This window comes from Neomonachus schauinslandi, chromosome 10 (genome assembly GCF_002201575.2).
Source record: "Neomonachus schauinslandi chromosome 10, ASM220157v2, whole genome shotgun sequence".
Taxonomy (NCBI): Eukaryota; Metazoa; Chordata; class Mammalia; order Carnivora; family Phocidae; genus Neomonachus; species Neomonachus schauinslandi.
The window spans coordinates 62,402,706-62,415,354 of NC_058412.1; the positions used below are offsets into that span (position 1 = coordinate 62,402,706).

Sequence of the window (12,649 nt, forward strand, 5' to 3'; positions counted from 1 at the left end):
TGAAGTCAACTATTAGAACTTTGGGATGAACTGTGATTTATTACTATGTATTTGAATAAATATTTTAGGAGAAAAGGGCAAATACTGAGGTGTTTCATTATAAAAGGTGATGATCAATGGAAGTATCATTCAGAGATACTGTTTAATTAACTTAATTAGAAATAGTGGAACAGGCTTTTCAAAACTTACATTACTTAGGGAAAAAATTATAATAATGCAGTCTTCATCCATGACACTAGACAAGATTAATGTGAACAGATCTGGGAATATTTTCTGACAAAATTTAGAGGATAAAGGAAGCTGAAGTGGGCCATGCATGCCATTGAAGAGTAATCAGAAAGCACAGAATAATAATTAAACATATTTTAGGTATTTTCTTTACTATAAATATATTAATAAGATGTGATATAGATGTAAATATCCCTGTAATATAACCATATTCTCTTTATTATAAAATTATTGCTTTATGTATTTTTCATTATGAACAAGCAATATATGTCAGTTTTAGAGTTCAACCTCTCAATATTTTAGATGTTTTAAACTGTATTTGAGTTCACAGTAAGTAGTGTAGTTACTAAGGTGATTATAAGATACCTATTTATATCTTTCCTTCTTGTTTTCCTTAGCCCAAATAAATACATTGTTAAAAGGCATATATTCCAAAGGATATTATGAAATTCTGTTGTGAATCATATCTACATTAGCAATTTTTGTAGTTTCTCCCCAGGCATAATAGATTATCTGGGAGAAAAGAAGTAACATGTAATTATGAGAAAAGGAAGGTATCATTGTGCAAGCAATTCTACAAGTGGTATTGTTAGTCTAAAAAGTCTTTAATGGCATTTAATTTGGAATAATTAACAAATTATGGTGTATTTGTGAACAAATAGATATTAAGAATGAAAATGTTTTCTTCAAAGGAGTGTAGTAACTAATTTTCTTCATGGTTCCATTTAAATAATTATTTTGATCAGGTAATGATTAAATGTACCTTTTATTATATTTCTCATTCAGCACAGACAACCTGGTTTTTATTCACACTCTATATTTACCTTTAGCTCTTTTTTTTTTGCTTAGGCATTGATTTGTCTTTTTAAGACCAAGTTTTCAGCAAATTAATTGAAATAAATGATATACCCACTGTTAAGTGAAAGTACTTTCTGGAGCCATTAGTACATGACATTGCTAAAGGCTAATATGGAATTTGTGCTTAAGGTAAAGAATGTATAAACAAATGAGATTATAAGTTAACTTTTGTATTTTTGTTTTTCTCATGAATGATTTGTAGTCATTTTTTATTTGATTTGATTACCTCTTTTTGTCAGATCTGTTGTAATTGTGTTCATATTGTTGCCAACCTTAGCCAAAAGCTCATGCTATAGTGTATAAAATTTATCAAGCCATTTTCACTATAAAAAATACAATCCAAATAGACCTTACAGTCATACTAATATACCTTCAAAAAATAGTAAAATTTCTGAAATTAGTACAATATTCCAGTAGGTAGAATTTATAAAAGAATCTAGTGCCAAATAGAAATAGATTTTCTTAGATTCTATAAACTAGGTTAGTTGCTTTTGTTATTGAGTGAACAGTTTCTGATTTAATATGAATTGAATTCATTGTTAACTTATAATGGAACAAAAGAACTCAGAAAATGTTTTTTATTTCTGTATTTTTTATTTAAGTTTTTAAATTCTAGGTGACATACAGTGTGATATTAGTTTCAGGTGTTCAATATAGTAATTGAACACTTCCATACAACACTGGGTGCTCATCATGACAAGTGCCCTCCTTAATCCCCCTCACCTATTTAACCCATCCCACCACCTACCTCCCCTCTGGTAACCATCAGTTTGCTCTGTACAGTTACGAGTTTCTTGGTTTCTCTTTTTTTTCCCCCCCATGCTCATTTGTTTTGTTTCTTAAATTCCACATATAAGTGAAATCATATGGTATTTATCTTTCTCTGATTTATTTCACTTAGCATAATACTCTCTAGCTCCACCCACATAGTTGCAAATGGCGAGATTTCATTCTTTTTTATGGGTGGGTAATATTCCATTGTATTTCTATACCACTACTTCTTTATCCATTCATCAGTCGATGGACACTTGGGCTGTTTCCATAATTTGGGTATTGTAGATAATGCTGCTTTAAATAAACATCAGGGTGCATGTATCCCTCTGAATTAGTATTTTTGTGTTCATTGGGTAAATACCTAGTAGTGCAATTGCTGGTTCATAGGGTAGTTCTATTTTTAATGTTTTAAGGAACCTCCATACTGTTTTCCAGAGTGGCTGCACTAGTTTGAATTCCCACCAACAGTGCAAGAGGGTTCCCCTTTCTCCACATCCTCACCAACACCTGTTGTTATGTTGTTTTTAGCCATTCTGACAGGTGTGAAGTGGTATCTCATAGTTTTGATTTCTATTTCCCTGATGAAGAGTGATGTTGAGCATCTTTTTGTGTCTGTTGGCCATCAGTATGTCTTCTTTGCAAAAATGTCTGTTCATATCTAATGCCCATTTTTTAGTTGGATTATATGTTTTTTGGGTGTTAAGTTTTACAAGTTCTTTATACATTTTGGATACTAGCCCTTTATCAGAGATGTCATTTGCAAATATCTTCTCCCATTCTGTAGGCTGCCTTTTCTTTTAGTCTTGTTGACTGTGCAGAAGCTTTTTATTTTGATGAAGCCTAATAGTTTATTTTGCTTTTGTTTCCCTTGCCTCAGGAGACTTATCTAGTAAGAAGTTTGTACGACTGATGTCAAAGAGGTTGCTGCCTGTGTTCTCCTCTAGGATTTTTATGGTTTCAGGTCTCATGCTTAGGTCGTCTTTCAGCCATTTTAAATTTATTTTTGTGTTTGGTGTAAGAAAGTGGTTCAGTTTCATTCTTTTGTATGTTTCTGTCCAGTTTTCCCATCACCATTTGTTGAAGACTGTACTTTTCCCAATGGATATTCTTTCCTGCTTTGTCAAAGATTAGTTGACCATATAGTTGTAGGTTTATTTCTGGGCTCTCTGTTCTGTTCCATTGATCTGTGTGTCTGTTTTTGTGCCAGTACCATACTGTTTTGATCACTACAGGTTTGTAATATAATTTGAAGTTTGGAATTGTGATGCCTCCAGCTTTGCTTTTCTTTTTCAAGGTTGCTTTGGCTATTCAGGGTCTTTTGTGATTCCATACAAATTTTAGGATTGTTTTAGTTCTGTGAAAAATGCTGTTGGTGTTTTGATAGGGATTGCATTAAATGTATAGATTGCTTTGTGTAGTATAGACATCTTAACAATATTCTTCCAATCCATGAGCATGGAACGTCTTTCCGTTTCTTTGTGTCATCTTCAGTTTTTTTGATCACTATAGTTTTCAGAGTACAGGCTTTCACCCCTTTGGTTAGGTTTATTCCTAGGTATCTTACGGTTTTTAGTACAATTGTAAATGGGATCGATTCCTTAATTTCTCTTTCTGTTGATTGATTATTGGTGTATAGAAATGCAGCAGATTTCTGTACATTGATTTTGTATCTTGCAACTTTACTGAATTCGTTTATCAGTTCCAGCAGTTTTTTGATGGAGTCTTCTGGGTTTTCTATATAGAATATCAAGTCATCTGCAGAGAGTGAAAGTTTGGCCTCTTCCTTGCTGATTTGGATGCCTTTTAATTCTTTTTGTTGTGTGATCACTGTGGCTAGAATTCACCTGTGAAGCCATCTAGCCGTGGACTTTTGTTTCTTGGGAGTTTTTGGATTACTGCTTCAGTTTCTTTGCTTCTTATCAGTCTGTCCAAGTTTTCTATTTCTTCCTGATCCAGTTTGATAGTTTATATGTTTCTAGGAATTTATCCATTTCTTCCAGGTTGTTCCAATTTGTTGGCATATAGTTTTTCATAATATTCTCTTATAATTGTCTGTATTTCTTTGGTGTTGGTTGTTCTCTTTTGTTTGTGATTTTATTTGTTTGGGTCCTCTCTGTTTTCTTTTTGATGTCTGGCTAGAGGTTTATTGATTTTATTTTTTCAAAGAACCAGCACCTGGTTTCATTGATCTGTTGTGTTGTTTTTTTAGTTACTGTATCATTTATTTCTGTTTTAATCTTTATTATTTCGTTCCTTCTGCTGACTTTAGGCTTCATTTATTGTTATTTTTCTAGCTCCTTTAGGTGTAAGGTTAGGTTGTTGGAGATTTTAGATTTGTCTTGCTTCTTGAGGTAGCCCTGTATTGCTATTATATACTTCCCTCTTGGGACCACTTTTCCTACATTCCCCAAGGTTTTGGACTGTTGTGTTTTCATTTTCATGTGTTTCCACATATTTTTAAATTTCTTCCTTTATTTCCTGGTTGACCCATTCATTGTTTAGTAGGACGTTGTTTAATCTCCATTTATTTGTGGTCTTTCCAAATTTTTTCTCGTGGGTTGACTTTAACTTTCATAGCATTGACTAAAAAAAGGAGAGTGATATGATTTCAATCTTTTCGTATTTGTTGAGGCCTGTTTTGTGACCTAATATGTGACCTATTCTGTAGAATGTTCCATGTACACTTGAAAACAATGTGTATTCTGCTGTTTTTAGGATGGAATGTTCTGAATATATCTGTTAAGTCCATCTGGTCCAGTGTGTCATTCACAGCCATTATTTCTTTGTTGATCTGCTTAGATGATCTGTCCATTGATATAAATAGGGTGTTAAAGGCCCCTACTATTATTGTGTTATTATCAATTAGTTCTTGTGCTTGTTATTAATTGTTTTATATATTTGGGTGCTTCTGCATTGGGTGCATAAGTATTTGCAATTGCTAGATGTTCTTGTTGGATTGTGCCCTTTATTATGATATAATGCCCTTTTTCATCTCTTGTTACAGTTTTGTAAACAAGTCTAGTTTGTCCATAGTTAAAAACAGAGCTATCCTATGACCCAGGAATTGCACTACTAGGTATTTATCCAAAGGATACAAATATACTGATTTGAAGGGGCACTTGGACCCCATTGTTTATAGCAGCAGTGTCCACAATAGCCAAAATATGGAAAGAACCCAGATGTGTCCATCAATAGATGGATAAGAAGATGTGGTGTGTATCTATACAGTGGAATATTACTCAGCCATCAAAAAATGAAATCTTACCATTTGCAACGATGTGGATGGAACTAGAGGGTATTATGCTAAGTGAAATAAATGAAAGACAATTAACATATTTCACTCATATGTGGAATTTAAGAAACAAAACATGATCATAGAGGAAGGGAGAGAAAAAATAAGATGAAATCAGAGAGGGAGACAAACCATAAGAGACTCTTAATCATAGGAAACAAACTAAGGGTTGCTGGAGGGGAGGTGGGTGAGGGGATGGGGTATTTGGGTGATGGGCATTAAGGACAGCACTTGGTGTAATGAGCACTGGGTGTTATATGCAATTGATGAATTATTAAACTCTACCTCTGAAACTAGTAATACACCAAATAGTAATTGAATTTAAATTAAAAAAAAAATAGAGTCTAGTTTGTCCGATATAAGTAGGGCTACTCTATCTTTCGACACCCATGTGTGTGATAAGTGTTTCTCTACCCCCTCCCTTTCAATCTGCAGGTGTTGTTAGGTGTAAAATGAGTCTCTTGTAGGCAGCATATAGATGGGTCTTGTTTTTTTCTTTTTATCCATTCTGACACCCTATGTCATTGGATTGGAGAATTTAGTCCATTTACATTGAAAGTGATTATTGATAGAAAATGTTTTGATAAAACTTCATAAAAAATCATAAACATGTTTGTTTTTACCATTTATTGTATTTCTCGTCTTTTAATTTTTGACCACAGTTCTGCTTTTCAAGGAGGTCATGGAAGTCATTTAGATAACTATTTCTTAATCTTGTGATTTCTTTTAATGTTAAAGATCTTTATCACTCTATAGATAATTTTTATTTACACTATAATAGAATTCTGATCAGAATTCTAGTATAAATTAATTATAGTAACTCAGTGGATTGACTATGTATTTTGAAACTTTGGATGGATCCCCAAATCTTTAGTCATAATCATAATTTCAAAATTTCTTTTAGACTATAAAATACTAATATGCTTATTAAAAAACTATAAAACATTGGCTAATCTTTCCTTTGGTACACTAAGTACCCAGGTAGATACCCCTTTATTTTTTGTTTGATGAACTTTTCTACTTCTATAAACTTCAATATTCTTTTATTCTAGGAAATAATGCTTCAATAAATATAGACGTTGACCCCAGGCATCCTACTATGCTTCCTGAGTGCTGCTTTCTTGGAGCAGACCATGGTATGAGATCTCATATTTAAATGTTAACAGAGTCATAAAATTCTTATCTTGCACTGTTAAAATATTCTGAAATATTAATATATTGGTAATCATTTTAAATGAAAATGTCTCATCATTCTGAACTGTGTACTTTTGTGGTTTTTAAAAAATATATGATTTAGATTTTCCAGTCAAGTAATTAGCAAATTCTATATTTGACAATATTTATAAGTTGCTAAGAGAATAGATCTTAAAAGTTCTCATCAAAAAAACATTTGTAAGTGGTGATGGATGTTAACTAACCTTTGTAGTGAGGGTATTGCAATAAAAACATATACCAAATTATTATGTCGTACACCCAAAACTAATACAATGTTATATGCCAATTATATCTCAGTAAAAAAAAAATTCTGTGCTAAATATCTTTACAAAGTGAGAGCAGCAGACGCTAAATTATTAAACTTTTTTTTTTTTTTTTAAATATCTGAAGTGGTAAAACCTCTGGGAATTAAGCTGAGCAGAAACATACATTCGTGGTAGGTATCTTTGCAATACAATTGTTATTTTTCTATTTTGCAAATTTAATAACAAATTTTTTTTTCATGCTTTCAGGGATCCAGAAAATAGTCTGTTACAAAACTTGAAAGATGTTTTAGAAATAGATTTTCCAGCTCGTGCTAACCTGGAAAAATCTGTAAGTTTTATCAGTGCTTTGATATTCCAAACAGCATAGCATAATGAAAGTTAAATGTTCCTCCTTTAGACACCAGAGAAAAATGAGGCTGAAAGGGAGGGAGTTGGAAGAATATTATAACAGACTTCTGAACTGCAAGCAACAGTAGCATCAAAGAACTTTTTAACCTTTGATTAGTGGTTTAAGTATACTTTTTTCATGGTCTTCGTAGCAATAAAGTGATTAATGACAGACATCTTTATTATTAAAAATAGGGGGAAAGGTCCAAAGTAGTTAATGAGATGTTTGGATATTCTATTAGTATCTACTTATGGATGATTGAAATAAAGTTTTAATTAGCTTGATGTATTTGTGAAAAGTGGCAGTACAGTTTTTAAAAATGAATAGACATTACTATGTTGCAAAAATAATAAACTCAGAATTGATTTTTGATTAAACAGCCGAGGTTGTAGACTGTCAAAGTGGTGGGGATGTTTTTGGCTTATTCCTTTACAGAATTTTGAAATTTTAGTAATCACTAGCTAATGTCAGTTCTTCTCTTTACATACTACAGTGGCACTATATTGATGTACAATATGGGAAAATTACTTAAGCCCAAAATAGAATCTGTTTTGACTATATCTGTGTGCGTTACTTACTGGATGAAAAAAATGAAGCACTCTTCTTACAAATAGCTTTTTTTAAAGTGTTAGTGATATAACTATTTTCTGTAATATTGTGATATAGCTACCTTTATAAAAACTTTATAAAAAGTTAGTATTATCTATACCGTATTACTCATTCTTATGTTACCTTGTGTTTTAAACACATCTGCTTATAAATATTTTCTTTGAAGGATTTTTCTATGGATTGTGGGATTTGTTATGCCTATCAACTTGATGGCGCCATTCCTGATCAAGTGTGTGATAATTCCCAGTGTGGACAGCCTTTCCATCAAATATGCTTATATGAGGTAGAAATAAAATAAATAAATATATTTATTTATATTTATAAGTAAATAAATAAAAATAACTGTGGCAAGACTTTTTTGGCTACCGTGACATAGGAAGTATGCATATTTGGATCTAAAATCTGTTTAGTGAATGGTGATCCCTTTTGCCATTAGACCCTTTACCAATTCATTTCCAGATGGCCATGTGCTTTCATTTCTTCATCCTGGTTACTAATCAGTGAAGAAATGTCCTAAAGTATCCCAAGAAGGGAGAAAGTGTATCCAGAATATATTCATGGACTGCTTATTGATGCTAACAAATAAAATCAATGGTACCTTGGACTCTTGAAGTAAATATCTCCTGTAACCCAATGCAAACTCTGTAGACTCATACAAGTGGGAGCAGTGGTGGCAGCAAGGTGAAAGGGTAGCACTATGGAGGTATCTATTACTTTTCAGAGTAGACTTAAGTACAGAATAAATGTAATAATCTTTTGGTATTGAGAAGAATGCATTTTATGATCTAAATATGTCATAGCACTCTCAGTGACATTTTATTTACTATTTACTATATGCGAAGTCTGCTTCCATTACTGTGTAGTCACTTGATCTCTACAGAAGTGCATAGTTGACATGATTATATATGCATGTATATATAGAACACCTTCCAGTTCTATAGTGCTTTCCATCTTCCTTAATATCACCTCCCGTTTTTGTGCTTAGAGATAGCAGTTGGTGTTATGTGCACTTTAACAATGGAGAACTTAGAGATGTCAATTTACCTTATACAAAACCATGAAGTACCAGGTCTAATTATAGAGATATTCTTAAGGGAACATGTGCTTTCTTTTGTAATAATGAATATTCATTTAATTTTTAAAAATGGATTGCCTCATGCTTCTAATTAATGGATTGAGAATTAACCCACTATTGGTGATTAAGACCAGAATTAAGACCTAAATATTCAAGAGCCTATTTATTGGATCTTTTACAGCAGTTCTTAATTTGTAATTAATGATTTTAGGTGGGGTCAATGCACACCAAGTCCATGGGGTTCATAATTTTGTCTTTTGGGGTTGAGAAAGTGCATAAAGGGGCATAAACCAGTGGTATAGACCTCGACATCCATGCTGGTCTCCCCTTGTTTGTTATTCAGCATATTACCAGTCTGGTATTGGCTCAGGAAATGTTCCCCTTTTTGCTAAAAGAAAATTAAGAAGGTAAATCTTTTGGAATAAAAATATATGTACTCAAAGGAAATGATATTTGGAGAATCTGTAATCATGCTGACACTGCTCCCTTTATCTTCTCTTTTTAAAATCTTCAGTGGTTGAGAGGACTACTGACTAGTAGACAGAGTTTTAACATCATATTTGGTGAATGCCCATATTGTAGCAAGGTAAGAAAATAATCACATTTCATAAAATGTGCCTAGCTTTCTTTTAGTAACATGTTCTGGAAGATAAGCTGATATACTATATACATATCTAAAACATTATTTTATTAATTATTCTGTGTATTAAAAAAAGTAAAATAGTCCCTACCCATAACATTGTTTTTTAAATTGCTCCTTTGGAAGTATCATGACCCCATTTTTTAGCATAAAGCAATCTTAATTTTAGAACGTCCACAAACTTACTTTGTTAAAATGTATTCTTTTTTTTACAAGCCAATTACCTTGAAAATGTCTGGAAGGAAATCCCGAAATAAATAAGAATGTAACATTTCTGTGAAGAACTGGCAACTTTAAAAATTAATTATCAAAAGGACTTTATTTGATATCTTCATAGAAAATATAAAGCAAGACATACTAAAGTCAAAAGAAAAAGAATGATGAAGCCATAATAATACACGTCTGCCTTTGTCTCTTCACTAAGAGTAAAGTCTGTGACCTCCATACCAGTTGTAGAAGTAGATGTATCCCAAGATGAAGATCTCGAATTATTGAATATATCTGGACTGGTAGAATCTTGATAGGGTTCATAAAATGAATTTGGGAAATATATACAGCTGGACTGTTGTGGAGAACTTTTTATTTCATTCAGAATTTCTTGAGACTCACAATACTTTTGTCTTCTCCTTGTGCTTTCCTATAGGAAATACATATATTGTGTTAGATTTGAATTATCCTAGTATTTATTTTGTGTAGTCTGTAAGAATACTAAATAAAACATGTTACAAAAAAAAATTTTGTATATTTTTCCTGAGAAGTTTAGGTTCTGGATCCTACATCGTCAGAGTTTACAAAGTACTCACTACATTAACCAACCGAAATCTAGTCCTTTTAAATCAGGAAATAGGCCATCTCATAAGTAATTTATCCTCTAAAAATGATGAAATATGAAAACTAAATTTTCTTGGCAAGACAAAAAACTAGGCTTAATCTTACATGGGCAAGATAGTCATAATTAGAAAGCTTTGTGGTTATTAATAATTAGTGATTCTAAGGGAGCCAAGGCAGAGAACAAGATGGTGGGGGCAGTGCTGCATGTCCTCAGAGCAGTCTGGTGCCCAGAATCCAAAGAATGATGTCTTCCAAAAACAGACCTTGAGAAGACAGCTGGTTAAAATCCTTATTTGTCCTGAAAGTTGATCCAAGAAAAGATGCTCATTCTAGTCTCCTGGCCAAAAAGGAAACAAGCAGGCTCTACAAATTATAGTTTTATAATGTTAAGCTGAAATGCCTAGAAGCACACAACAAAATTTGTCAAGAGGTATTGCCAGAGATTCATGAAGATAAACATTAAGCTTGTACTTTGGTAGGGACATGGAACACACTGTATAGCAAGCAGGATCAAGCTGTTTACCTGTGGAAGTATGAAGGAGAATATCTTCATAATGAATAAACTCAAGGGAACTATTTCTTAGGAAGAATCAGCACCTGACCCATGGTGAGGACCTAATATATGTGAACTCAGATCTTAGCAACTCCAGCCAGGAACTGTGATTGCATAGGGCAGTTAGTATTTAGCAAAAAAAAAAAAAAAATTTTCCTCCAAACTGATCTGTAGGATTGAACACAGTCTCAGTCAGAATCCTAGCAGGCTTTGGAAATCCAAAGGACCAAAAATAGCTAAAACAATCTTGATGAAGAACAGAGTTGAAAGACACACTTTTCCATTTCAAAACTGACCACAAAGCTAGAGAAATCAAGACAGTATGGTCATGGCGTAAGGACAGGCATACAGATCAGTGGAAGAGAACTGAAAGTCCAGAAGTAAACTCTCACATATATGAGCAATTGGTGTCCAACAAATGTACCAAGGCAATTCAGTGGGGACAGATAATCTTCAACAAAGGTGTGGAGACACCTGGACATCCTTGAAAAGAGAGAAAAATAGACCCCTACCTCATTTTATACAAAAACTGTAGACCTAAATATAACAGCTAGAATATAAAAATTTTAGGAAAAAACAGAAAATCTTTGTGTCCTAGGGTTAGGTAAAGAGCTTGCATATATTAAATTCACAATCCACAAAAGAAAAAAAACCTTTTGTAATTCAAAGGACATTATTTAAAAAAAAAAATGAAAGTCACAGATTGGGAGAAAATTCTGCAAATCATTTATCTGATAAAGGACTTGTATCCAGAATATGTAAAGAAAACTTGAATAGACAATTCTCTAAAAGCATATGAAAAGATGCTCAGCATCACGAATGTAAGAGAAATGCAAATCAAAACCAGAGTGGGATAACATCTTACCCCTTTTAGGATGGCCATTATCAAAAGAACAGAAAGTAACCAATGGTGAAGATAGAGAAATTGGAACCCTTGTGTACTCTTGGTAGAACTGCAAAATGGTGCAGTCATTATGGAAAATAGTACAGAAATTCCTCAAAACATGACAAGTCGAATTATATGATCCAGCAATCCTACTTCTGTGTATATATTCAAAAGAATTCAATTAAGTTTCTTGCAGAGATATTTGTACACCCATCATAGCATTATTCACAGTAGCCAAGAGGGGAGAAACAACCCAAATACCCATAGGTAGATGAATAAAGAAAATGTGGTATAAACATATAATGGAATATTATGCAGCCTTAAAAAAGGAAATCCTGCCACATGCTATAATATGGATGAACCTTGAGGACATTATGCAGAGCAAACTAAGTCAGTCACAAAAAAACATGTAATTCCACTAACACAAAATATTTAAAGTAGTTGCAAAATGTAGGGGAGTTGGTATTTAGTGGGTCTAGAGTTTCAATTTTGCAAGATGTAAAGTTCTGGAGATCGGTTGTACAACAGAGTGAATATACTTGGCAGTACTAAACCATACAGTTGAGGTAAGTTTCATGTTATGTGCTTTTTACCACAATAAAAAGATTTAAAAATAGTATAGTGATTCCCAACATTTATCATGACATGGCACCCTTTACCCAATATACATGCCATATATTGGGTAAGGGAAGAGGCCATTTCAAATCAGAGAAAACTGCCCCAGGGTGGATACTGTGGCATGTCTCTTTGAATGCTCCAGGAATAGACCAACCACTATAGACTGAACCAAGTTCCAGGAATTTCTTAAATGTTTTTTAACGACATTCCTGTTGGCCAAAACTCCAAGAATCAGTTTCCTGTTCTCAGCTTGTTACAAGTCGTTCTGTTCCTGCTTCACTTTGGTGCCCTGGCCTGCCCTCTCCTTGTACCATTTATCAAGTAACTTGGAAGAGAAGAGATTTATAAACAAGGCAAAATATTTCAATCTTCATCTGATGTAGTACCATCATTCTTCACAAAAGCTACTCTCTTGA

At 33.1% G+C, this 12,649-nt stretch overlaps 2 protein-coding genes across 6 annotated transcripts in view; one reads left to right on the forward strand and one right to left on the reverse strand.

The window, feature by feature from the left end:
* The window catches only part of FANCL (FA complementation group L), an 89,748-nt gene extending 79,676 nt beyond the window's left edge, over positions 1–10,072 (forward strand). Inside the window, exons 9-14 of one of the 2 annotated variants that reach the window (XM_021701303.2) lie at positions 6,205–6,288; positions 6,758–6,803; positions 6,880–6,961; positions 7,797–7,913; positions 9,220–9,291; positions 9,562–10,072. In XM_021701303.2, coding sequence (XP_021556978.1) covers positions 6,205–6,288; positions 6,758–6,803; positions 6,880–6,961; positions 7,797–7,913; positions 9,220–9,291; positions 9,562–9,606 — 446 coding nt within the window. In that variant the 3' untranslated portion in view covers positions 9,607–10,072. The remainder of the gene's footprint in view (positions 1–6,204; positions 6,289–6,757; positions 6,804–6,879; positions 6,962–7,796; positions 7,914–9,219; positions 9,292–9,561) is intronic. The other variant, XM_021701304.2, reaches the window with a different exon arrangement.
* VRK2 (VRK serine/threonine kinase 2) overlaps positions 9,660–12,649 on the reverse strand; it is a 114,339-nt gene continuing 111,349 nt past the window's right edge. For all 4 annotated transcript variants that reach the window (XM_021701302.2, XM_021701299.2, XM_021701300.2 and 1 more), the window contains one exon: positions 9,660–9,982. In XM_021701302.2, the coding sequence (XP_021556977.1) occupies positions 9,677–9,982 (306 nt within the window). In that variant the 3' untranslated portion in view covers positions 9,660–9,676. The remainder of the gene's footprint in view (positions 9,983–12,649) is intronic.